The sequence below is a fragment of the Vigna angularis genome, chromosome 4, assembly GCF_016808095.1.
Source record: "Vigna angularis cultivar LongXiaoDou No.4 chromosome 4, ASM1680809v1, whole genome shotgun sequence".
Classification (NCBI taxonomy): domain Eukaryota; kingdom Viridiplantae; phylum Streptophyta; class Magnoliopsida; order Fabales; family Fabaceae; genus Vigna; species Vigna angularis.
Window position 1 is genome coordinate 14,218,611 of NC_068973.1, and position 26,898 is coordinate 14,245,508.

The following is a 26,898-nucleotide window of genomic DNA, read 5'->3' on the forward strand; positions in this document are numbered from 1 at the left end:
GGGTACTGTATGAAATGCAATGTTTGGGACAAAACACCGATCTTGTAATCGATTACAAATAAGCTGTAATCGATTATAGGGTGATGGTTAGTCCATACAACTACCCACGACTGAACTTTTTTGGCCCACGTCCCCCACTTCAGTTTTCCTGTACTTAACTACCCACTGACCACGTTGTTCAAGTACCTTTCCAACATTATTTTCTCTCTCAAAACCCTAAGAATCCTGCAATGGTTGATCGTGCAAGCAAGAAACAAAGGACATCTTCTTCCCGTGGTAAACGTCGTCGCCGTCGCAGTCCAACACCATCCCCACCATCATCCCCAGCAACGACAAACAATGAACTCTTCTTGTTGGATGAACAATATGAGAAATTTGCACTACATTTTTTCAATCGTGAAATATTGGAAAGCAAATATCTCGAGGACGGTTACTTTGAAGGAAGAATTTTTCTATTCTACGACATATTGGTCGAAGCTGGGCTAACGGAATTTGTGTCTTTAAGAAGACATTACTACCCAGAATTAGTAAGAGTCTTCTACAGCAACATGTCCATTTCGGATACCGGGGTTATTCGAAGCAAAGTAAAAGGGGTCAAAATCAGAGTTAGCCTTAATCTTTTTCATGAACTCACAACCCTCCCAACTAATGGTGTTCATTATGAAGGAGGTCTTTTCGATGAGTGGAAAGAGCAATATGATTTTGTAAGTGCAAGGCAACTCGTCTGTAGAGATGATGCTGACATACAAAGCAAAATACTGGCCGACCAAATGAAGGTTCAACCAAGGATACTTCATTACGTTCTTACTCGAGTATTAATTCCTCGTGCAACATATATTGGTCAAGCATCCGAAGAGGATATTATGCTGCTATGGGCCTGTCAACACTCAATTTCGTCCGGGTTGTTTAAATAAAATTTATTTTCACCAACAAAGGGAATAAATATCAAAAATACAAAAAAGGGTATATAATAACAAAAATTAAAAAAAAAAATAATAATAATAAAATAAAAAAAAAAAAAGAAAAAAAAAATATAAATAAATAAATAAATAAAAATGAAACGACAGAAAACGTTCGTCCTCAATTGAGGGCGTTCGTCCTCTTTCAGAAAACGTCCTCAATTGAGGGCGTTCGTCCTCTTTCGGAAAACGTTCGTCCTCAACTGAGGGCGTTCGTCCTCTTTCAGAAAACGTTCGTCCTCAACTGAGGGCGTTCGTCCTCCAAACAGTGACCGTTCGGTTCTCCCCACTGTTTCTGCAACCGTTCGTCCTTCCCACTTTTGCTGAGGCCGTTCGTCCAAACAGTGAGCGTTCGTCCTTCCCACTTTTGCTGAGGCCGTTCGTCCAAACAGTGAGCGTTCGTCCTTCCCACTTTTGCTGAGGCCGTTCGTCTTTCCCAACTGTTGTGACCGTTCGTCCTTTCCCACTGTGGCCGGTCGTCCAAACAGTGAGCGTTGTTCGTCCACCTACTGCTCCAACTGTCTATCGCTCGTCCTGATCGTTCCAGCTTTGTGACGTTCGTCCTCAACTGTGAACCTTTAGGACGCTCGTCCTTCGTTTCTACCGTTTGTCCCCACATGATCTCTTTGCGTTCGTCCAAACGGTCTGAGGCGTTCGTTCTCTACCGAATACCACAGACGTTCGTCCCGGTCTTTTAGGACGTTCGTCCTCTTCACTGTTCAACCGTTCGGTCATTCGGTTTCATAAGACGTTCGTTAATGCTCAGCCTCAACCGATCGCTCATCCTCAATTGTTCAGCATCTCGGTCTCGGTGGTCGTTCGGTCTTTTCCTTTAAACTCAATCGTTCAGCTTTCCAGCTTGTGTTCGTCCATTCTGAGCTTAAAGGCAAGCGTCTGTCCACTTCTCGCATGCAACCGTTCATTGACGTTCGACTCATACATTACTTTTCAACCGCTCGTCCTCAGACGTTCGGCCAATCGGCTCTTTAGGACGTTCGGTCATGTGTTTACTGGACGTTCGGTTTTGTGTTTCATAATTGATCACTCGGTCTCATTGTGTTCGGCCTGGTATAACGTTCGGCAATTGGAGTATTGCGACACTCGTCCAAATAGTAAAGCGTTCTTTGAGCGTTCGTTCACATAGTTTGAACGTTCGTTCGTTTGCTGTTTTGACCGAGCGTCCAACTTAGTGGGGGCAATGTTTAAGATGTTTTGGAGCGTTCGTTCATACAATTTGAGCGTTCGTTCGATTTCAGTTTTGACCGAACGTCCAAAAGCTGGCGATACACTTTAATTCGGTCTGAACAGCGAAGATGGCCACCCTCTACCACTGTCCACCATTAACATCTGAAAGCCATTTGCAGTATGGGTTTCTGCGAGAGAATATTTTGGCAGGCCTCCACTTTTGGATTTTGATTTGGAAAAAGAGTTAGATGCATGGCTTAAAGCGGACGCAATCTCAGACGCAATCTGGAAGCATGGGCAGCTGAGTTGAATATTAAAATGCTCATGGTGTCTTCAGTTTTCACGTGGGCAAGCGGTGGAGCAGAATCTTGGTCAGCAAAAACACATGATGGGAATGAGTGGAGCATGAGGACATGGCATTGATACAAGAAAAGCTGAAAGCACATGATGGTGATGAGTGGAATGTTCAGAGAATGGAAGTGCATGTTGGTAGCACATTTACAGCGCACATGGAGAAACACTTTTAGGAAGAAGATGCTCTGTGAAGTGATAAAGAATTATGAAGGAGATTTTCCCTGAATAAAAATGGCAAGGGTTCTGGGCTTCCACCAGAGTTGGTTCCCCACGGGCCCTTATCTGGCACCTGTACTGATTCCCTCTGGCATCTGAAACGCATGCAACACCTTGCCTCCCACTCACCTGAGACTCCTACGTACCTTCAGCATCATTACCTTATTCGAAAAAGAGAGAAAAGGGAATCTCTAGAAACGTCACCGGGGAGATCTATCTTGGAGACCAATACCTTGGATGCCGGACACGGGGTGACCTCTCGGGAATTATCTCCAGGACCTGGGGAAACTGATTGGACCGGGATATCATTTTTCAATCACCAATACATATTGGCTGGAACCCATTTTCAACCTACCATGTATTCATCCCTAACACCTCTCGGCCAACATCGGACCTTTCTGTTTTTATCTTCACCATATACCACGGCAAGCACTTGAAATCTTTCTTCCTGAGGAGTTTGTCTTCCTCACGGGTCAGCCATCAAAAGCCGCCTTCATCTCCATCACCAACCTCTCCGCATTCAACAAGTTCCAACACCTGTCTTTGGCCTGTCACGATGATCCCTTCACAACACCACTGACCCCTCTCTGATCACCTTCATCCAGCTTCATCCACTGCCACAAACCATTTTGACACCCACGGCCATACACCTTTCCCTTTCCGTCTCCACGGCCTAATTCCCCTCACCCAATCATCAACCAATATCCAGTAGTCATCGTCATCATCCTATCATCTTCATACTCCCATCCATCACTTTCACCTCCGACACCACCTCCAGCCTCATTATTCCTGTTACCAATAAGGAGTATTGGTAAATCTTGAAGAAATTTGTTTTGATGATGCTGCAAGAAGTTTTAGTTGAAGAAGATATTAGAATTAGTTAAAAGCAATTTGTAGAGATTAAATGTAGTAGGAAATTCTTGTAAACTTTGTAAACTTTCATTTTTAACTGCAATAATCGATTATGAAATGGCAATAATCGATTATCACAGAGTCATACAGGAATAATCGATTATCACATCATATAATCGATTATCACTTTTTTGTAAACCCCATAACGGACACAAATAATCGATTATCACTTTTGATAATCGATTATCAATGGCAGTTGGGAGATGTCTTTTCAGTTTTTGACCCTGCACGAAACTAGGCTTATAAATAGAGGTCTTCACAGCTCTTAGAAAGAACTTTTCAATTGAGAGTATTAGAGCTTTGTGCCTAAGGGAAGCTCTCTGTGGTTGAACAGAAGCTCTAGCAGAATACTGTTTGTCAGAGGAAGTTCTCAGAAGCTATAGTTCAAGTTCCCTTGCTTGGTCTCGTGAACAGGAGAGGCTCGCGTTTCGTGTGTCGATTGTCGGAGCAAGCTCTCTTCGAGTTAGCAAGGTGCTCTGCCTGGTCTCGTGAATAGGAGAAGCTCGCGTTTCGTTTGTCGATAGTCGGAGCGGTTCTCTTCGAGTTGGCAGAGTGTTCTTCTTCCGGTTCGTTCGTCGAAGGAAGGTTTATTTATCTGCTTTATTAACTATTTGTTGTAATCTGTTAAACCATTTTTAGTGAAAAAGGTTAATCACTATTTATAGTGATTAACGACTGGACGTAGAATCTTTTGATTCGAACCAGGATAAAAATTCTGTGTTGTTCTTCTTATTCCCTGCACTCATTTTATTTTACGTATATCAACTGTTTGATAAATTTTCTCAAAGAAAATTATTTTTACTAAAAGGACCAAATTAATTTTAATTGTGATCGAACACGCTTTCCACTCTCTTTCAAGTTTTTAATTCCGCTGTGCGACTCTATAACGGTACCGATTGTTCCAACAATTCCCATCTCCGAGACCCTTGATCACTCATCACACCTGGGAACGTCACCAAACCAGACTAAGGGCCAGTTTTTCATCACTTCTAAGATAGATCCCGGACACCACTGACAGCCAACATCAACATCCCTATAGCACCTTCACAACCAATGTAACAGTCACCTTTTTCGACCTCCCCCTCCACCGTGATCACTTCGCCACCTCAGATCTCCAATAACCGTCCCCACGACATACACCCTTTTTTTCCTCATTCTCACGGACACCGTCACTTCCAACGACTGAGAGACCACTACAACACTCCACATTCAGAGGGAGGAGCACTTTATCGAAAAAGGCAAGCCAGCTGCGATGAAGAAGAAGACATTGGACGCACGGGATTAGCAAAGAGTGAACCAAGCTTCAAGAGGTAAGTAATGTATTCCGCTCCGTGTTTTACTGAGTTTGGTTAATGGACCTTGAACATGTCTCTGTCACGTTACCCTTGAAAATGTCTCTGTTATGTGGTTGCTACGTTTGCATGTGTTATGTTTGCATGTGTGTTAAGTAGATGCTGCTATGAATGTTTGTTCATGACTATGGTTACCGAACAATCATCACACCCAACCATCTTGTCACCCACGGCCACCGCTACATGCACGACCAGACACCCATGTTCACCCACTCCAGCCCACCATCCTCATCCTTACCAATCGACCAACAGCATCACTTTCATCTCCAACACTGTTCCAACACTGGACCTATAGCCCTTATACACATTAACATCATCATTTTCATCCTGAGACCTCGCGGCCATACACCCTTCCCTCTTCATTGACACTGAACCAGCACTCATCTTCATCCATATACTATTTCCAAAATCATCATCTTCACCTCACAGCCAACACCATTTCTTCTTCATTTTCATCACCAAACACCCATCATCTATCATACACTTCGTACGGTATTCACTGGAAATTCCTCGGCCCCAAAACCGCAACCACCCTTACCACTTTTTCTTTTTCACCCACGGTTGCATCTTTTCCCAACAACCCAAACACGATAGACTACCCCTGACCCCATGAACATCAGACTCATCGACACCCATTCATTGCTCTAGCAATAAGGAACACCAAAACAGATACGGATCACCAAAAAGGGAACCCAAGTATATCTGTGGAGAGGCGGAAGGCATTATACAAGGGAGGCGCCCTGGTATCTTGACGGAAGACGACCCCGACGACGAGCGCGACCTTCGTTCACGGTTTACGGCGTTTGGCTTCACCGGGAGTGGCATCGGTGTGGCGTGGAGAGGCGAGAGTTTCTTCTTGCACGCGAGGAAGTGGAGAAGAGAAAGAGTGGGCAGACTGGAGCTTGGGCCGATGCAGGCTCTGGCGGTGCGGGTGGTTGCTGGCGACGCCACGAAGGAGGTTCACGGTAGTCTGGTTCAAAGAGGAGGCCACTCGTGTGTTTGAGTTGGCGGATACGAACCCCTCCCTGGGTGGCCGGTATGGGAGAGAGACGAGAAAGAATGAGGAAGATGTGAGTAGACCCCTAATGTTGCTGCTGGGAGGAGGCTTTGGGCTCGGCATGGGCTTCTCCTTTCTTCATGTTGAGGCGCAACTCCTATTCACACTCCCCGCAAATAACAAGAAAGGGACCTCGGGTCTGAGCAGCCAACAGCCAATGGCACCCCATTTTTTTATGTTTACACCACTAGCAGATCCAAAGTTGGAGAAGAAGAGTACTGGCCCAATTAAAGGAACCCCAGCGTGCACCCATGGTTCTATCTCTGTACCTCTATTCTTTGCTTTTCTTTTGCTCTTGTTTTCGTTTTAGTCGGTTCTTATTGTGTAATCCCCTTGTAAGATAACTCCATCCCTTTGTACTGTATTTGTTTTATTTATTTGTCAAACACTACACACACTCACTTTTTTATAATAAACAAAAATCACAAAAAATAAATAAATAAAATAATAATAATTCTCTTTCTTCAAAATACCAAAAATACGTTTTAAAGGTTTAGGCACATGTGTGATCGCACGCATCGTCCTTGTGCCGAAAACCTTTTCTCTTTCTTCAAAATCCCAAAAATATGTTTTAAAGGTTTAGGCACATGTGTGATCGCACGCATCGTCCTTGTGCCAAAAACCTTTTCTCTTTCTTCAAAAATACCAAAAAATATGTTTTAAAGGTTTAGGCACATGTGTGATCGCACGCATCGTCCTTGTGCCAAAAACCTTTTCTCTTTCTTCAAAAATACCAAAAAATATGTTTTAAAGGTTTAGGCACATGTGTGATCGCACGCATCGTCCTTGTGCCAAAAACCTTTTCTCTTTCTTCAAAAATACCAAAAAATATGTTTTAAAGGTTTAGGCACATGTGTGATCGCACGCATCGTCCTTGTGCCAAAAACCTTTTCTCTTTCTTCAAAAATACCAAAAAATATGTTTCAAAGGTTTAGGCACATGTGTGATCGCACGCATCGTCCTTGTGCCAAAGACCTTTTCTCTTTCATTAAAAAATTACAAAAATATGTTTCAAAGGTTTAGGCACATGTGTGATCGCACGCATCGTCCTTGTGCCAAAAACCTTTTCTCTTTCATCAAAAACGCCAAAAATATGTTTTAAAGGTTTAGGCACATGTGTGATCGCACGCATCGTCCTTGTGCCAAAAACCTTTTCTCTTTCCTAAATAAAAATAACAGAAATGTAAAAATCATCAAAAAACTAAAAAACATGCCTTTTTCAAAACTACAAACAATATCGCCTTCCAGAACTACGTGATCCTTGATTCTCCATCAAAAGTGGAGATACGTAGGAGCAAGGCCAGTCCTTGTCAGGTTCATTCTCCCAAAAATCCAAAATTTATCCAAAACAATTTCTCAAACAATTTTCCAAACAATTTTCTGAAGCAGTTTTCTAAAAGAACTACGTAACCCTGATTTCTCACATGAGAATACGTAGGAGCAAGGTCAATCCTTGTCGGGCCCAAAAAGCTAAAAAATATTGTTTGTTTCTTTCGAGTTTTATTTTAAGGGAAAGTTAAACACTTTGAAAACCACATCCACATTCGCACATTTAGTTAAAGGTACTGCCTTAGGGCAGGCGTTGTAGGGTGCTAATACCTTCCCTACACGTAACCGACTCCCGAACCAAGAATCTGGTTCAATTTGACCATGCCTTATCATTTTATGGTTTTTCCGTAGTTTTCCAGAATAAACTATGGTGGCGACTCCAAAAAATCTCTTTTCAATATATTTATTCTTTTTATTGGATCGTCGTCCCGTCGCGATTCCGGTTGCGACAGGGCCCTTTTCAATTCCATACACATTAACTAGGGACATCTTATCAGATATAGGATGAAAAGGGTATTAAAGGACAACACCAAGTTGCCATATCCTCATTTGATAACCATCTTCATCCAACACTTTGAAGTCCCTACTGAGATTGATCCTATTACAAAAATTAAGTTCAAGCAAAAAATGGGATATGAAGTTGTAGCCTCATTTGGTTATGTGCAAAATGATGACATAGTATGGGTTCCCAAAGACAACGCCCCCCAATGAACAACATCAATGCGGATAAGACGAGGATAATGAACAAGTTGGTTCTTCTACAACACTAAATGATGTCATAAATCGCATCAAACAACTGCAGACCGTCGTTGGTACAAGATTTGATGCCTTAGAAAAGCGATTTGGAAACATGGACATGGTCATGGGGACAAGATTTGACGGGCTGCAATCGCAAGTTGGGAACACCGAGGAACAACTACAGCACATGCGAAACGACTTTGATAGCGAACCTCGTTATTAGAATTGCTTGTTTATTGTTTATTTCGTTCATTACAAACAACCATGGATTACTGTGTTACTACTTCCTTATTTTAATGTTTATCATAACAAAGTGCTTTACGGAGACTTAAAGTTTTCATCATGAATGTTTACTTTAAGCTTTTACTAATTATTTATCATAAATACTTAAAACAATATACCAAGTTAGATAACCAAAAGTGTAATGGTCATGTTAACAATAAAATATAGTGAAAAGCACCGGACTTATGTGAGAAAGTAACACATTTTGTCAGTGGTCACCAAGGTTATCACAGCTTGCTCCTATAGTGTAACTTTATGTTCAAAACGCAGAATTCACTCACGTAATCGTTTACCAGGTAACTGTAAACGATTACCACAATGTTTTTTACGGACCAGAACTCAGCACTTCCCCCAACTTGCTCATCTCACAAACTAAGATCCCTTCCACCATCTTGGGGTCACCAAACATCACTTTCCACCCTCTACTCACACCTAAACAGCATAATCAACTCAAGAGCACTGGACTTATGTTACAAAGTAAAACATTTTGTCAGTGATCACCCATGTCACCACAGCTGCGTCCTCTAGTGCAACTTTTTGTACAAAACGCATAATTCACTCGCGTAATCGTTTACTAGCCTGATGTAAATGATTACCGTAGTGTTTTTTCAGGACCAGATCTCAACAATTCCCTCAACTTGCACATCTGACAAACTAAGATACTTGCCACCATCTTGGGGTCACCAAACATCATTTCCCACCCTCTACTCACACTTAAACAGCATAATCAAGTCAAGAGCACTGAACTTATGTGAGAAAGTAACACATTTTTTCAGTGGTCACCCAGGTCACCACAGTTGGCTCCTGCAGTGCAACTTTCTGTACAAAATGCAGAATTCACTCGTGTAATCGTTTACCAGCCTGATGTAAACGATTACCAGAGTATTTTTTCACGACCAGATCTCAACACTTCCCCCAACTTGCACAACTCAAAAACTAAGATACTTGACAGCATCTTGGGGTCACCAAACATCACTTCCACCCTCTACTCAAACTTAAACAGCATAATCTAGTTAAGAGGACTAAACTTATGTGAGAAAGTAACACAATTTGTCAGTGGTCACCAAGGACAGCACAACTGGCTCCTATAGTGCAACTTTCTGTACAAAACACATTATTCACTCGCGTAATCGTTTACTAGGCCCCTTGATAATGCTAAATTTTACCATATTTTAAGCATCATTTTAGTAGCAAAATCAACTCCTTTCTAACTTATAACTTGTTATATCCTCTTCTTTTGTCTTGTTTTCTAAATAATTGTGTTTTTGGCTACTTTGATGTACTTTCATCAATAATCCCTTATTTTGTAGCTAAAAATGAGCTTGGAAGAGTCTCCAACAATGTATAGAGCAAACCAAAGCAAGCACATGCAGAAACGCTCGTCCCCAGCAAGAGGACGCTCGTCCTCATCCAGAAAAAGACTAGGACGCTCGTCCAGAAGCCAGGAGAGAGGACGCTCGTCCAGAGTGGAAGCACAAGCGGACGCTCATGCAGAAGGCAGAAGAGCGGACACTCGTCCAAAGTGGAAGCACGAGCGGACGCTCTTCCCAGCCAGGCAGAAGAGGACGCTCGTCCCAGCCAGCAGAATTGGACGTTCGTCCAGCCAGCAGAGAGGACGCTCGTCCTGCAAGAGAGTGGACGCTCGTCCAAGAGCTAAGAGGACGCTCGTCCAGAGGGATAAGAGGAAGCTCGTCCAAGATTTAGGACGCTCGTCCAGGCCAGAGAAGAGGACGCTCGTTCACTTTCAATTTATCCAGATGGTTTGCGCCGGGCGCAGAGGGGCGCCGGGCGCGACTTTTTGCGACTTTTTGCGAGAGTCTCGCGCCCGGGCGCGACTGACAGAGGGCGCCGGACGCGACTTTTACTGATGTGGCAGACAACTTATTTAACCCAGAAACGCGAAGGGGTTACGGTCTTTGGTTCTTTGGAGGTGCGATTTCACGGCTGGAGCTCATGGAGGGCGCGAGGAGCTTGTGGGAACATCTCCTCCTCTTCCTTTGGGTCTCCTTCTTCTTCCATCTTCCATGTTTGTAAGCTTTAGGGTTCTCCATGGAAATGGAGAACCAAACCCATCTTGTTGGGATTAGTTGTAGCCTTTGAATTCTTGTGTAATTGTTGAATGATTTGATTATATATATGCCTTTTCTATCAATTGCTAGTATTCTTGTTTCCGATCTTAAAGCTTGCATGTAATGGGGACGTTCATGACTTGATTTTGGGGTTTTATGGATTATGGGGACGTAAGATGAAACCCAGAACTGAAATAGGAGTCCTTGTGGTTCATTGATTCTAGGGATGGAAGATGATTCACATGTTGTCTTAGATCCCAGCTCTTTAATGCGGGTTTTGCTTGTTAGATTGTCCAAGGGATTGGAGTTTGATAAGGAAAACCTAGGCTCTTTCACCTAAGAGATTAGGGCTAGAGTGTTTTAGTGGATTGACTTTAGTAAATTGATAGAGAGGAGATGAAATTAGTCATACACAAGAGTGCATTGGTGAAAACTAACCTTAACAATGTCATTTCATACCATTTCTAGTCTTTTCCATTTCAAAGTGTCTTCAATACCAAAGTCCAAACCTTGTAATTATGTATGAATTTATGTTTCTGCACTTGTTCTGTAAATTGATGTTATGTTATTGAGTCTATATGAGTTGTTAATCGCACAATTCTTTAGTATTACGAGTCTCTTGGGAAAACGATACCCGGTCTTACCGATTTATTACTTGAACGATTCGGTGCACTTGCCGAAATCGAGCCCAACAAGTTTTTGGACTAACAAGTTTTTGGCGTCGTTGCCGGGGATTTGGGGATTGAACCCGAGTCCTAGCAACGACTAACAAGTTTTGGGTCAACACCCCTGTAAACGATTACCCCAATGTTTTTTCAGAACCAGATCTCAGCACTTCCCCCAACTTGCATATCTCACAAACTAAGATACTTGCCACAATCCTTGGGTCACCAAACATCACACATAAACATCATGATTAACTCAAGAGCACTAGACTTATGTTACAAAGTAACACATTTTTTCAGTGGTCACCCAGGTCACCATAGTTGGCTCCTGTAGTGCAACTTTCTGTACAAAAAAAAATTCATTTGCATAATCGTTTACCAGGCCATTGTAAACGATTACCACAGTGTTTTTTCAAGACGAGAACTATACACTTCCCCCAACTTGCTCATCTCACAAACTAAGATCCCTTTCATCATCTTGGGGTCACCAAACATCACTTTCCACCCTCTACTCACACATAAACAACATGATCAACTCAAGAGCAATGGACTTATGTTACAAAGTAACACATTTTGTCAGTGGTCACCCAGGTCACCACAGCTGGCTTCTGGAGTGCAAATTTTTGTACAAAACGCATAATTCACTCGCGTAATCGTTTACGAGCCTGATGTAAACGATTACCGTAGTGTTTTTTCAGGACCAGATCTCAGCAATTCCCTCAACTTGCACATCTGACAAACTAAGATACTTGCCACCATCTTGGGGTCACCAAACATCATTTCTCACCCTCTACTCACACTTAAACAGCATAATCAAGTCAAGAGCACTAGACTTATGTGAGAAAGTAACACATTTTTTCAGTGGTCACCCAAGACACCACAATTGGCTCTTGCCGTGCAACTTTATGTACAAAACACAGAATTCACTCGCGTAATCGTTTACCAGGCCCCTGTAAACGATTACCATAGTGTTTTTTCAGGACCAAATCTCAACACTTTCCCCAACTTGCTCATCTCACAAACTAAGATCCCTTCCACCATCTTGGGGTCACCAAACATCACTTCCCACCCATTACTCACACTTAAATAGCATGATTAACTCAAAAGCACTGGACTTTTGTTACAAAGTAACACATTTTGTCAGTGGTCACCCAGGTCACCATAGTTGGCTCCTGTAGTGCAACTTTCTGTACAAAAAACAGAATTCACTCGCGTAATTGTTTACCAGCGCACTGTAAACGATTACCACAGTTCTTTTTTAGGACCAGATCTCAGCAGTTCCCCGAACTTGCTCATCTCACAAACTAAGACACCGTCTTGGGGTCACCAAACATCAGTTCCCACCCTCTACTCACACTTAAACAACAGAATGAAGTCAAGAGCACTAGACTTGTGTGAGAAAGTAACTCATTTTGTCAGTGGGTACCCAGGTCACCACAGTTGGCTCCTACAGTGCAACTTTTTGTGCAAAACGCAGAATTCACTCGCGTAATCGTTTACCAGGCCACTGTAAACGATTACCACAGTGTTTTTTCATGACCAGATCTCAGCACTTCCCCCAACTTGCACATCTCACAAAGCAAGATACCTTCGACCATCTTAGGGTCACCAAACATCACTTGCCACCCTCTACTCACACTTAAACAGCATAATCAAGTCAAGAGCACTGGACTTATGTGAAAAAGTAACATATTTTGTCAGTGGTTACCCAGGTCACCATAGCTGGCTCCTATAGTGCAACTTTTTGTACAAAACACAGAATTCACTCGCGTAATCGTTTACCAGGCCATGTAAACGATTACCATAATGTTTTTTCAGGACCAGAACTCACCACTTCCCCCAACTTGCTCATCTCACAAACTAGGATCCCTTCCACCATCTTGGGGTCACCAAACATCACTTTACAACTCTACTCACACTTAAATAGCATGATCAACTCAAGAGCACTGGACTTATGTTACAAAGTAACACATTTTGTCATTGGTCACCTAGGTCACCATAAATGGCTCCTGCAATGCAAATTTCTGTACAAAACGCATAATTCACTCGCGTAATCATGTACCAGGCCACTGTAAATGATTACCATAGTGTTTTTTCAGGACCAAATCTCGGCACTTCCTCCAACTTGCACATCTCAGAAACTAAGATATTTGCCACCATCTTGGGGTTACCAAACATCACTTCCCACCTTCTACTCACACTTAAACAGCAGAATCAAGTCAAGAGCACTGGACTTATGTGAGAAAGTAACACATTTTGTCAGTGGTCACCCAGGACACCACAACTAGCTCATGTAGTGCAACTTTCTGTACAAAACACAGAATTCACTCGCGTTATCGTTTACCAGGCCCATGTAAACGATTACTATAGTGTTTTTTGAAGCACATTTGTTAGGAACTTCGGCTAAGTTCTACATCTCACAAACAAAGTTTCATTCATCCATCATAAACATCATTCCTACTCAATCAAATTGGCCAATTTATTGATTAACATTCCAAACAAAACCTTATTTCACAATAACAACAATGAACGCAATAACATTTCAATTCAAAATAGCAATATGTAATGTAAGCAAATATGCATATTTTATATCATTCAATCAAATAGGTTACATTACACTCAGTTGTTCATCTATGTAGAATGTTGTTTGACTTTCTCTTAACATATGAATACAAATATGACTCATTTTTTATTCTAAGCACTACAGTTCAAGTGTATGGAGTCTTAAGTGCTCTGCCCTTGTAACGCCTTCGTGATCCAATCGTCACATATGTCTTCAAAGGAGGTTGGTTTGTGTCAATGCCACTAGGGGAAACAAACCCATTGTTCATGGATGGTTCTGTACGAGGCGCACTCTATCCACCGTGATCTTTATTTCTTCTTCTAGCCTTCTCTTCAGCCAACTATGCCTCTAGACCATCAACCCTCCTTTTAAGTTCTTCAATTATAAATTCTTGATCGTCTAAGGCACGCATCAAACTTTCTCTTCGTTTTCTTTTGTATCTTTTTTGGTGTTGGTTTGTCATCCCCTTTTTTTTTGGTGTTGGTCGGTAATCCTTCTCATCCTTCTTATCATCAAACTTTCTCTTCGTTTTCTTTTTTGTATCTTTTTTGGTGTTGGTTTGTCATTCTTTTTTTTTTGGTGTTGGTCGGTAATCCTTCTCATCCTTCTTATCCTTGCTTGAAGCACCAACATAAACATAATCATGAACTTGAAATTTAACCATATATATCATAGTATAAAAGTTTTGTCAATATATCATAACATCAAAAACTCAAACAACAAACCACGTACCACACTCGTCTCCATAACTCGTTTTACGAAGTTGTCTCCCACATTTCTATTCATATCCAATGCAATATTCTTGGAAATTTTTCTATTGGACCTTCGGGAGGAATGAAATGCTCACAAAACCATACCTAAAAACTTAGTTCATCTTAAAATTTAGCGAAAAAAGAATATGCAACCCACAACAGAAAAAAACATTTTAAATCAATAAATAATAATTACCTGCAGCATGTAAACACAACCATCAACGTAAATGTTCCTTGTACCTTTTCCTTTCTTCAAAGCTTCTGAAGTTTTGCACAAACTACGTAACAAAAAACGATAAACTAGACTACCCCAACAATAATTACCTAAACCACTTAAATTGTCAACAATTTTAAACATTATGGGAAACACTCTTCCGCTACGTTTTGGAAATAAGATCTCACATATCCCTACCAATATGTAAAGGCTACAAAAATGAGAACAAGGTATCATTTTCTTGTGTTTTCTCATTAAAAGTTTGTATATCAAATTCAAATCTCGTGTTCCTTTACCTATGTATTTCACACATGTACTACTTTCCATTTCATTCTTTATGTTAATATTTTCACTATCTGAACTCAACCCCAATCCTAAACAAAAATCCTTTTCATTGATATTCACAACTTTATTTGCAATTAAAAAACCACTACTGGAATCCACCCATTTAACCAATAACTCACTCAATATATTCCTACATACTTTAACATTAACACCCAAATCTAAAAACCACCCAAATGGAGTCTTCGCAATCAGTGACCATTGCTCGTCTGTCAAACGTTCGTTCAAAGTACATATATACTTTGTTGAAAAAGAGTGACGAACGATCAACTGCATCAACCAAAACAGAATAAGCAAAACACGAAAACCCAAAAACCATAACAACACAAACCCAAACCCAAACCCAAACCCAAACCCAAAACCCAAACCCAAAACGCAACGAAGGAAATTGTAGGAGAAAGCATTTACCTTGCTCGACGGACCATGCTCACGGGACGTTGCCATTTTGCACAACAACCTCAATGAAGAAGACGACCTTCACGAAAATGGAGGGAGACAGAGAGAGAACCAAGAGCGACAACGGCAAATGAAGAGAGTCAACCACGAGAATAAGACAAAATGTTCATTCCAGATGAAACAAGATCAGGGGTATATTTGGAATCTCAACTTTAAGAAACCCTACTCAGTTTCAACCACACTTTTAAAAAAAATTAAATTCAAAATGGACCAATGGAATCGTGACATGTGGCGTTGTCAAAATAGTGTTAAAAAATCGTTTTTAAAATAGTAGAGTCTTTTATTGTAACGCTCCATTTTAGAGTGTCACGAATCATATTTAGAGTAAGATATTTTAAAATCCTTTTAATGCGGAAAATTGTGCCAATTAAAAATTTCGACATTTGAATCTTGGGGAATTTAAATAAAGTTCTAACTTCACCAAAAATATAATCCAATTACAAAATCCCAAAAATTAATCAAATAAACCAAGAAATAAAATTAATCCATTTACATTATTTTTTAAATTTTATAACTCAAAGCTTCAAATAAACCCAAAGCTGCTCTCCACTTTTGCATCTTTATTAAGCATCCGAAGCATCTACTACATCCTCTTCTCTCGTATAATCAAGGGTCATACGATCATCGCAAAACACACGTTCAACCACAAGTATTAAATGAAATAAAAGAAAAGAAAATATCAGTGTAAACTAATCAAAACAGAAATAAAGCCTAATTACTATAACTTCCTACAACTTAAATAGAACAAATATAATACAATCTTAATGCAAAATAATTATTTAAAATTATTTAAAATGTCAATAAAATATTTATCAAACAATTAAGCAAGATTAAGGGTAGAATTAGAAAAAAGAGGAGTGTTGTAAGTTAGTAATTTTTTTATATTTAAAATGATAAATGGGAGAAAAAATACATTATTTTTAGCCTACATTTTTCTTATTAATCAAAGTTTGCTTAAAATTGCAAAATGAGATATCACAGTATTAGACAATATAAAGGAATGGAAAACGCAGAGGTAAAGCGTCGATATGTCCGAGTGGCTAAGGAGGCAGACCTGAAATGAATCCTGCTGTCAACGTTTTCATCTTTTGGTTTAGATTTTTTCGCCATTGTTTATATCTTTGAATCTATAAGAGGTTAGGGTTTTAGGATTTCTAAATCTAGTGGTTTTGGTGCTGAATTAGTGTGGGGGGTTAGAATGGAAGAACAATTGGGGAACGGCATGGTGTTGAGGTCGAAAACGACGCAGGAGTTGGCGATGGAAGGGCAGAAGTACTTGGAAGAAACCATAGAGTTCGCTTTCCAGATCCTCTCTTCCATGAACGACGAGCTCTGCAACCCTGTTCTTTGGTCCACCTCTCCCTCCGCCACTTCTACCTCCCCCAATGCCCCCTCCGCCACCACTGACTCCGCTTCAGACAACTCAAATCTTCACTCTGACGGCGCAACAGCCTCTGCCGGCGCTGGAGGCGCCCTCGAAGAGGCTCGCTTGCGGTACAAGAACGCTGTCGCCACGCTTCGGACAATTCTCACTGCCATTCCTAACTCCCAGAAGGTACACGATTTCGCTCGTTGACTTTCTCTTGAATCTCCATACCGTGTTTGCTTTGTTGTGAAATGCATTTTAACAATCAATTCTGTTGATTCGTGGATCTTGTGAACTTTTTTGAGAGGTTATTATGTTCCGAAGCTAAATGCAATAAACTGTATTGAGCTGAGAGGGTGGGAGAGGTACTAGTCGATGCTGCCTTGTGGTTGTACGCATGAATGTGGTGTTAAATTGTTAATGTAAAAGGATAAGATGTTGGGTTGAATTGGATTGAATTGGATTAGACATAGCAGTAGTTCGACTCTCCCTGGATTGAGATCTGAAAATATTTCAAAAATATAGTAAATGCTATTTGAATTTTTTTATACAGTTTAAATTTTCGATGATGGAGAGTTGTTAAATAATCGTTACTCATAATTGACAATAAAAAAATTTAAACTGTATAAAAAAATTCAAATAATATTTTAAGATCGACTGCTATGCGATACTATATTTTTGAAATCTTTTCAGATCTCAATCCAGGGAGAGTCGAACTACTGCTATGTCTAAAACAAAACATACAAGTAAATATCAACAAAAGACATAGGTAATATGTCTAGCCAGAAAGAGGGAGTATGTCTCCTCATATCCAGAGACAGGGAGAATGTAGGTCTTCTCGCTAGAGAGGAGGGATGTAGATAAATGCAGGTCTCGCTCCTTTTTGTTGTGTTCCCCCAAAATCCTGAAATGCCCGCTTCCCATAAAAAAAAAAAAGCCTAACAGCTAAGCAAGAAGGGGTTTTGACATCACAGCATTGCAGTGGTATCCTGCTGCAATCCTCAAGTGATCGTGACCACTGTGCGGCCCCTGATTCCACTGTGTCACAACAGCATTATTATGTCACTGTCATGCACTATTGAAAGTCCTACTCTTGATATTTAGGATGTATTGTGGTTGTCAATTTTTAACGTGCATATTCATTTGATACATTATAGAAACTAAGATCTTTCAGCTTAAAGTTGGTGCCATCACTTTATTGTAATTCCAACATTCATGGGTGCCAAATTGTGATGGTCCCAGGGGTTTAAACTGAAATGTGATGTTTAGTTACAGAGTTCAGAAATCTGAAAGACCATAGTTTCACTAAACATGCAGTGTCCTTCAATGTTTAGTGGCTAAAATGTTAGGAACTCCTGTCAACTATAGGTCAGTTGCAGAAATGTCATTCAGTGTGTTTTGGGGCTATCACATGTTCCAATGTACAATCAACGTGAATGCATGCCTAACTGTGAATTCACGTTCAGTGTGCTTTGGAAGCAATGCAAGCAACCTATTGTTATTCTGAAGTCAGCAACTCAACTACTTGACTTACCAAATCACGTTTATTGGCTACATGGGGGGCATTTCTGCAGGATTCATGTCAGTTTGTAAGTTTAGGGGATCAAGTTGCTGATTGTTGAGTCATGCAAGTTTCACTCATGGTGGTCAGTGTTAAAAAAAGCAACCATGGAAAAAGGGGTGACAGATTTTATTTTTCTGCCCACCACTGCATGGTAGTGGCGAATTGGGTTTTCCATGATGGCTAGTGACAGCTATGGAAGTTGTAGAATGGCCTCATGGAAAGACCATGGTTGGTGTTGCTACCCTCAGTTCTGGTCACACTGACCAAGGCTTCTTAAATTTTATATTTTGAGAAAAAGGGTCAGGTGTACCCAATCCAAAATTAACAAACCTAAGATACCAGCCACAACCTAAAATACAGATCTGTTCTGTTTAAGCAACCGTAGATGTTGTGGTCAGCCTCAAGTGACACTGCTGCTGCCACTTCCTTTGGCTTATTCTGTTGCTGCCTGCAGTGTATTCCAGAGCTTTAGACGTATTCCGCTGCCAGTATTCCACTGCAGTGCTGTTGTTGTCCCAGTACAGTGTCGCCCTCCCCCCTTTTTCCTTTTCTTGATTTCCTCTTTGGTTCTGTAGCACCGCTCTCTCCCCCTTCTTTTTCTTCTTTCTACTCAAGGCCTATGCCTTGTCGTTTCTGGTGTTTTGCATTGATTTTAATGTTATTCGAATTTCTAAACTTGTTATTATTATTATTATTATTATTATTATTATTATTCACTGTATTGTATCATTAACTGTATGACTGTCTTTCATTATTTTTACATTGCAATTATATTTCTGCATTTATCTATCTGGATATATTGTATGTTTTTTTGTCCACAATGCTTCTTCATACTTTTGTAAAGGATTTTGCGGGTTGTCAATACCGATAACATTGATTGTGCTTCAATAATATAATGAAAAGTATGAAACTGTGTGTACGCTCTTGTTAATGTTCCAGAGCTGACTCCAATTTTAAGTGGCTTATTGACTTTTGGCCATCTACTTCTCTACGTTTTATTACCTAAACACCCCAGGAATGATAATTAATTAGTTATTACTTTGCTAAACCAGAGTTTTAGCTGATGGATTGTGAATTCAATCTTAATTTCATGGATATCTTTTAGAGAAGGTAAAATGATGATTCAAACTCTATTCTAAGGTTCAATTTGATGTCGTTTTAAAAACGGGGGTGAAAAAAAAAACAGGGTTAAGCTTAATATGATTATAAAAAATTCAGTAACAACTCATCTTTAAAATATTAGTTTTAAAAGAATATTAAACCGACTGGTACAAATTACTTTGTATAAATTCATTATTTCCTAAACATAATTCTGCAATGTTGCGGTACCATCAACTGGAATTTGAAGATATTGATGGTTGGAGTTAAAGGATTATTCACAAACGATATTGGTAGACAAACTCTCCTTAATGTAGATATAGAAGACATAGTGTAAATTGACACAAAAGATATTGGTAGATACACTCGCAGGTTATTTTTCATTCATACATGTCACTTATTTGCTTAAATATTTATGTATGTATTCTTTTTGTGAGCTTTACTACTAAATTTTGTCAAGTGAAGCTTTTGTTTTCTTGTTAAACTAACGTGGTTTGTACTGCAGTCAAAATCATTTGATACCGGTTCAGCTGCTAGCCCTGCAGATGAAGCTGAAATTGACAAGTTGGAGGAGCGAGCCTCATCTCTAAGAAGGGTAGGTTTGAACCAGGTTTTTAATAAATGTATTAATCTTTATCTCTATGCTTTGACGCTGTTCTTTACAACGGCTGAGCTTTGAAATTGTCGTTTTGTGAACAGATTTTAGTTTGTTGGAATTCAGAAGCATTTACTTCAGTCATATTATGTTAAGATTTAACTGAATCTAGTGTCTTCCTTATTATGTGTTTTGTAATTTTGGCCTATTTTTGAAACAATTTATGACCCATTGGTATTACCTTTAAAAAGATAATTATGATACAACACCACCATTTTGGAGATTATTTTTTTATATATATTGCTATTATTTTTAGCTTCTTAACACTAATATAGACTTTCTAGGTTTTCTTCGTTTTTAAATTACATTTTTTTATGAATCTTTTAAATTTATTTAATTAGCACAATACTTTTTCATTAGAGAAAAAAAAAAGACACCAACGGATCTCTAATTTTGCAACCATATTTAGCATCTGAGCTGAAGTGGTTGATAGATTGTCTTTTTTTCTTTTTTAATTGCTTCAGTGGTAAACATTGAACATCTTCTCATAAATGTAGGAGCTTGCCAACAAGAACTTGCTCTTGAAGACACTAATAGGTCAACTGCGTGATCTTATCACTGATATATCAACATGGCAAAGTCCTTTATCAACCTAAAGTATGAGAGGAATACTTAAATTTGTGGAGCGGTCACCAATATGGAAACCTGATTCTGAGTAAATGACAATAAGGCTTTTAACTTTTCCATATGAAGGTGTATAAGTTGATCTCAATATGTTCTCATCTTATGTGTTTAGAAAATTCTTAATGATGATAGTTTGTATTTTGTAGATTTTTTCCTTATAAATTTTGTAAAAGAAATTGTACTTTCTTTTGAACCTTAGAGAAGGATTCCTGTATTTTGTCTGAGATGAAACTTTTGTTTCACCATTTTTTTCAATTTATAACTCGTAAATACACTGCATGTTTCAAATCTGTTTATTTGGTTGAGGAATACATATAAATGGAATGGGAAGGTGGTGTTCTTGGCGCATGTTTGGTCTTACAAATTACATCTCCGGTTCACATGCAATTATAACGAACCAGCAACTAAATATTATGTGTGGTTATGCACAAGTATTGTATGCAAAAGGATAGGGTTGTTTATGCGCGTTCAGCTTTTCAATCGTGCATCCAAACATATGGATGGGTCTACCACTTAATTTAGAAGTTAATGATTGAATGATAAGGAAATTAATCGGTATCTTAGTTGAAGATATTTTTAAAGTTTGCCTGACAATTCAAAGGAGAAATAGTATCAATTTAAAAATGAAAAAAGAGAGTCCAATTGTCCAGAACCGACGAATTGCAAAAGGTATATATTCCTCACCACTTTTTACGGGAAGAATGACTTACAGATATAATTAAGTGTCACGATCTCACATACTATTTGGTATTCTACTTTGTAATAGAAATATATATATTAATAAACTTTGTCAAAGCATTAGCATCTCATGGTACGGTAAATCTCATTATATATGTCCTGCAGGGTATGTTCTGGTGTCCTTTTTTCATGAAATTCGGCATGTTGCAGAAATTCTTCGTCCAGAATATGTGCCACCTTTCACAATTAAAGCAGACTAATCCCCCTGGTAAGATGTTCTTACCACAGCATTTCCACTCCAAGAGGGGTAGTGATGGTGGGTAAACAAAAACTGTTATTTATGATTTTCGAATATATCAAACGAGATTAGTATATCCAACTCTAGCCACTTGCATATCGACCATAGTTGGGATATTGGCTTAAGTTGTGTGTAACTGCAGAAGGAACATAACTCTCCTCCCTGTTGAAAACAACACAAGCGCCAAAACCCATTTTAAAAAAATACTCCATATCAAATAAGTTTAAACAATTTAACTTCATTAGTTGCATCTCTAACATCACATTGAAACTAAATCTCAGTTGGTGAAAGAGACAGTACTTTTCGTTTGTCTATCCTTCCCGAGTCTCTCTTCAAGAAATTCACATTATACAGGCAAATCTGAACAAACTAATGGAGCTTCATTTATATTATTGAGTTGGTACTTTGTACAACATTGGAGTTTTCTATTTCGAAATTACTCACTTGCCAACCCATCATTTTCTTGATTTTTTTTCTTAAATTTCCTTAAATTCTATCAGGCAGAGACTTTATCACCTAGAGAGACTTCCGTCCTTTCACAACCAACTGATACTCATAGCATTCCACTTTCACTCTTCTATAGCATTCCACTTTCACAACAGCAAAAATCTAGCACAAGAATGATCAGATTACCTAAAACTATCTTAGATACAGTGGTAGCCACAACTTTATTTTCTCTTTGTTGTTTTGCTTGTATTAATTATGAACTGAAGACCTAGTAGTGAGAGAGGATCTCATATCCACAATGGCAGATTCATCAGCCCCTAACTTGATGGCCTCTTTGCTAGCTCTTATGAACCTTGAGACAGCTCCTCGAACGTACTCATGAGCTTCTTTCACACTCATCTTCTTGCTCATTTCATCAGGGAAACTGCTCAAGAAATGATCCCCATTAAGAACTGCTGCCAATTGAACTACCTCACTCTGAAATTCAGACAGGCCTGCATCTTCTTTTGCTTCAGTGCTCCTTAGAGGGTTCACGTCCGGCAAAGTCACTGAAATACACACATTACCAGCCTTAATACTTTGTTACACATAATATAAGGTTTTGAGTTTAATTTCTGTGCAGGGCAGTCTAACAAAAATTACACTGTCAACCAATCAGAAATCATGATAAGCATAAACTTTTAAGGTAGCTATTATTAAAGTTAATAAACTGATTATACATCACAGTTTATGATTAAATGATAATATAAAAATTCTTATTCAGAAAGTTTTAGTCAAAGTTGATGAAGTCTCCCCTCTTTTGTATAAGCTATCTATGTTCAACTTTATCACGTTGTAATCCATATGGTAATGTATTATTGAGGAATGCAATTGATTGACATAAAAAGGGTAGGTTGGATACCTGGGCAATCCGTTCTGGGTGAACTTAACTCTCCAACAACATGCTCGAATGTCCCAGCCCAAGCATCCCTGTGGGTCAAAAAGTTGGAGGAAAGGTTGAAGATCTTCTTTATGGTTGCAGGAATAGAAGAGTGCTCAAATTCTGAGTTTTCAGCAGGTCCTTTGGCACCACTTATCACTGAGAAATTTGGACCAAGTAGTAAATTAAAATTAGTAGGCATGTCAGAACAATCAAAAGCCAGTTGAAGCTTTAGAATCTAACAAATGCACTCAAGAAGATTTGGTAAACAAAGCAATTGGAACCTTATTGCTCAAAACCAATTTGTTGTTTGTATACCAAATTTGACTAGAAAACAACAATCCTTTAGTCCTTATTCTCTCAAAACACAAGGAAAAGGACAAACATAGAAAAGAAATATCAACCAACTGCATCGAACTCAAACTAAAGTAACGACACCGGAATACTGGTAATCAGAAAGAACATGGTCCCAGAAAAGTTAATGTGGCATCCAATGGAATAAATTCATGTCATATTCCCCATGATAAAAGAAGTATTGGCCATGATTTCCTCACATCTCTATCATAGAAAAATATGAATAATTGCTTTGACAAAAGAGTAGACGCTAAAAAAGGATAATTAACTAGGATTTTGAGATTACCAGTTCCTTTCTTGATCCAAGGAGAGATCATAATAGTAGGAACCCGAACCCCTAACCTATCGAACTTGAAGAAATAGGGAGCAGGTCCGGTGTTCCCATCTGGATTAGGAATGTTGACAAAAGGGGTCTTCACATGATCAAAAAATCCACCATGTTCATCATATGTAATGATGAAAAGTGTTTCATTCCACTGAGGGCTGGTTCTTAGAGCCTCGTAAACATCCTTAATCAGCATTTGGCCATGTGCAACATCGTGAGATGGGTGGTCATCATTAGCGGGTAAGCCCTTCAAGTCAAAGTATCTAGGCTCAATCACAGTCAAGGGTGGAAGTTTCCCATTTCGGGCATCTCTCTTGAACTTCAAATCATACTGATGGAACTTGAATACATACTTTAATTTCCTCAGATTCCTATAGAACAAAGTTGTGGGTATGTTCTGAAAGTAAATCCCAAAGTCCAGGCCATTCTCATGCAGAGAATCAAAGATGGTTTTTTGAGGGTACCCTTTCGCTAACTGCCTCTTGACATGACTTGTGGAACCATGAGAGGTTGCTGAGTACACAAAAAGCCTATTGGGTTGTGTTGGACCAGGAATTGAAGAAAACCACCTATCAAAAACAGCAAATTCCTTAACCAAAGCAGCATAAACCGGCACAGCCTCGGGCTTAAACCCTTTCATTACAGTCTCAGAGAGGTTATGAGACACGGACAATGCTTGCTCCACAAATCCATTCATGGAAGGGATCGAACCAGACCCGAATACCTGCTGCAACACATCTTCAAATGAATGCCCAGGATCCGGATCCACAAACTCTGCATCATCAGTGAAGCAAATCGAATCTTGCTTCGAACCTGTAGTAGAAACAGGGTTGCATTCATCTCCCGTGACCCCATTGATTAACGCGTTGATTCTCTCTTTCATCCACCCCAGCATGTGGTCAAAGGAACGGTTCTCCATAACCAAAACAACAACGTTTTTTATAGGTTGCTGTTGTTGCGCCCTTGCAAAAACACAGAAGAACACAAATAGAAAGAGCACTAGAATGAAAGATCTGGATTTACCACCTCCCATTATTTCCCTCAAAGATGGGACCTTTTTTCAAATGGGTTGTCGGTAAAAAAAAAAAGGCTTTTCCAACACTGAATGCGGAATAAGTGAATGGTGATATAAACGTGAATATGGAATGAGGCTTTTATCACTGAATGTGGAAACAGCGCAGAACGGCAATAAGATACTTTGTGCAGTTTATAGAGAAGAATTTTAGATACAGTGTTGGAGGATTTTGCATGTGTAGATAGTGTGGTAGCAGAACACAGAAGAAGGAAGATAAGGTTGTGGTTGAGGTTGAGGTTGAGGTTGAGGTTTGGTTCTGTGCTATACCTCACTCACTTACTGCTTCACTCATTCAGCTTTTATGAACAATGCAGAAGGAAAAGTAACGCAATTAGTGGAACATGAATTGAAAGTGTCGTTTTGTGATTATTCTGCGTAGATGATGAGGATCTTACCCTCTCCTTTTTCGCGGGTCAGTTTATTTTTCTATTTTCAGTATCAGTTTTCAGTTTTTTGGGTTCTTCTACTTTCGGCACTAATAAATTAATTTAAGTGATTTTTTTCCCCATAAGTCCCAATAATACCTAATGCAAATCAAAGTGTGTGTTTAAAAAGTAAAATAAAATAGAATAGGAATTCAGTTACAATGTTCGGATTATATAAATGTTATTTACACTGTACTGTCAAATCATAGAATATATTTAATTAACTAATAGATTAAATATAAATTGTTTATTTATTTATTAATTATTGCATTTAATAATTTAACTACATGTTCTATATAATAAATAAATTACTTAATATTAATTGACAGTCAACTTTACCTGTATATGTTAAATGTGATATTTTTAACACAATGTAATGTATGTTTCAATATATTAATAAATGCACAATTTTTTAACACAATATATTTATTAATTTTTATATTTTATAATTTAAATACATATTATATTTAATAAATACATTACTTAATGTTATTTGACAGTCAATTTTACCTGAATAGGTTAAATGTGATATTTTTGAACAAATATATTTATTAAATGTAATGTAAGTTTCAATATATTAATAAATGTACAATTTTTTAACACAATATATTTATTAATTTTTATACTTAATAATTTAACTACATATTATATTTAATAAATACATTACTTAATGTTATTTGACATTCAATTTTACCTGAATATGTTAAATGTGATATTTTTGAACAAATATTTTTATTAGATGTAATGTATGTTTCAATATATTAAATGTAACGTTTAAAATAATATTTTTTAATAAATGTATTTTAAAATATAAGTTTCAAATATAACAGCGTGATATATATAAAAATATAACAATTTATCTCTCAATTTTTATCTTTAATAACTTTTCTACACATTATATTCAATAAATATAATATTTAACTTTACATGGAAGTGGTATAAGGTATTTAATGTTATCGAAAACAATATTTTACATTTAATTATAAATTTATCTTTTAAAAATATTTAATAATTTGCCAAGATATAAATTTACTTGTAATATATTATTATTAAGAAGAAAGGAATATTTTAAGATAATAGAAGATTTAATAAAATGACACATGAATATTTTTATTATATAGAATTCATATAGCAAAATTTGTTTCTTATAAAATTTAGGAGAAGAGGGATATACAGAATGATTTTCTCATTAGATATTTAAGACTATTAGACACATAGTTACATATAACACAAACAATAAACTTAACAAAGTAATATAATATAGGAATTAAATTGTCCTAATAGACAGTTTTGGCTTAATGAACTAATATACCTCTTTAAGCCAAAATATTGTTAACATTTACAACACTAATTAACCTCCTTAGTTCCTTAAATTTTTCATGTTTCAGGTTGGTTAGTAACTATTGTTTATTTGTTCACGTACAAAGTGATATTTAGTATCAATATATTTGTTTCTACCATGAGAAGTTGGATGTTTAACAATGACTTATTATCAAGAAACAACATTATCCTTCCAGCTAATTCAATCTTCAAACCTTTCATTAATGATCTTATCCACACAACTCAGGTTGTTTCACAAGCAACAACATATTTTGCTTCAGCAAAGGATAAAACAACTACCGACT

At 38.4% G+C, this 26,898-nt stretch overlaps 2 protein-coding genes across 2 annotated transcripts; one reads left to right on the forward strand and one right to left on the reverse strand.

Annotated features, from left to right (window-relative positions):
- Nucleotides 1-16,425: 16,425 nt before the first annotated feature.
- On the forward strand, nt 16,426-20,997 carry LOC108330101 (mediator of RNA polymerase II transcription subunit 30). Its single transcript, XM_017564592.2, has 3 exons — nt 16,426-17,000; nt 19,979-20,068; nt 20,626-20,997. The coding sequence occupies exons 1-3, from the start codon at nt 16,644-16,646 to the stop codon at nt 20,722-20,724; spliced, it is 546 nt and encodes a 181-aa protein (XP_017420081.1). The 5' UTR covers nt 16,426-16,643; the 3' UTR covers nt 20,725-20,997.
- A 1,092-nt stretch (nt 20,998-22,089) lies between these two features.
- On the reverse strand, nt 22,090-25,217 carry LOC108332168 (non-specific phospholipase C6). Its single transcript, XM_017567336.2, has 3 exons — nt 23,735-25,217; nt 23,077-23,253; nt 22,090-22,723 (listed from the first exon to the last, which is right to left on the reverse strand). The coding sequence occupies exons 1-3, from the start codon at nt 24,804-24,806 to the stop codon at nt 22,425-22,427; spliced, it is 1,548 nt and encodes a 515-aa protein (XP_017422825.1). The 5' UTR covers nt 24,807-25,217; the 3' UTR covers nt 22,090-22,424.
- Between the last annotated feature and the right edge of the window lie 1,681 nt (nt 25,218-26,898).

Excerpts from the sequence above, each read along its gene's own strand:
- LOC108330101 (XM_017564592.2), top strand. The coding sequence starts at position 16,644 with ATGGAAGAACAATTGGGGAACGGCATGGTGTTGAGGTCGAAAACGACG. Across the intron at positions 17,001-19,978 it reads CCATTCCTAACTCCCAGAAG|TCAAAATCATTTGATACCGG; the intron begins GTACACGATTTC and ends TTTGTACTGCAG. Across the intron at positions 20,069-20,625 it reads GAGCCTCATCTCTAAGAAGG|GAGCTTGCCAACAAGAACTT; the intron begins GTAGGTTTGAAC and ends TCATAAATGTAG.
- LOC108332168 (XM_017567336.2), bottom strand. The coding sequence starts at position 24,806 with ATGGGAGGTGGTAAATCCAGATCTTTCATTCTAGTGCTCTTTCTATTT. Across the intron at positions 23,254-23,734 it reads TTGGATCAAGAAAGGAACTG|TGATAAGTGGTGCCAAAGGA; the intron begins GTAATCTCAAAA and ends CAAATTTCTCAG. Across the intron at positions 22,724-23,076 it reads ACCCAGAACGGATTGCCCAG|TGACTTTGCCGGACGTGAAC; the intron begins GTATCCAACCTA and ends TGTGTATTTCAG.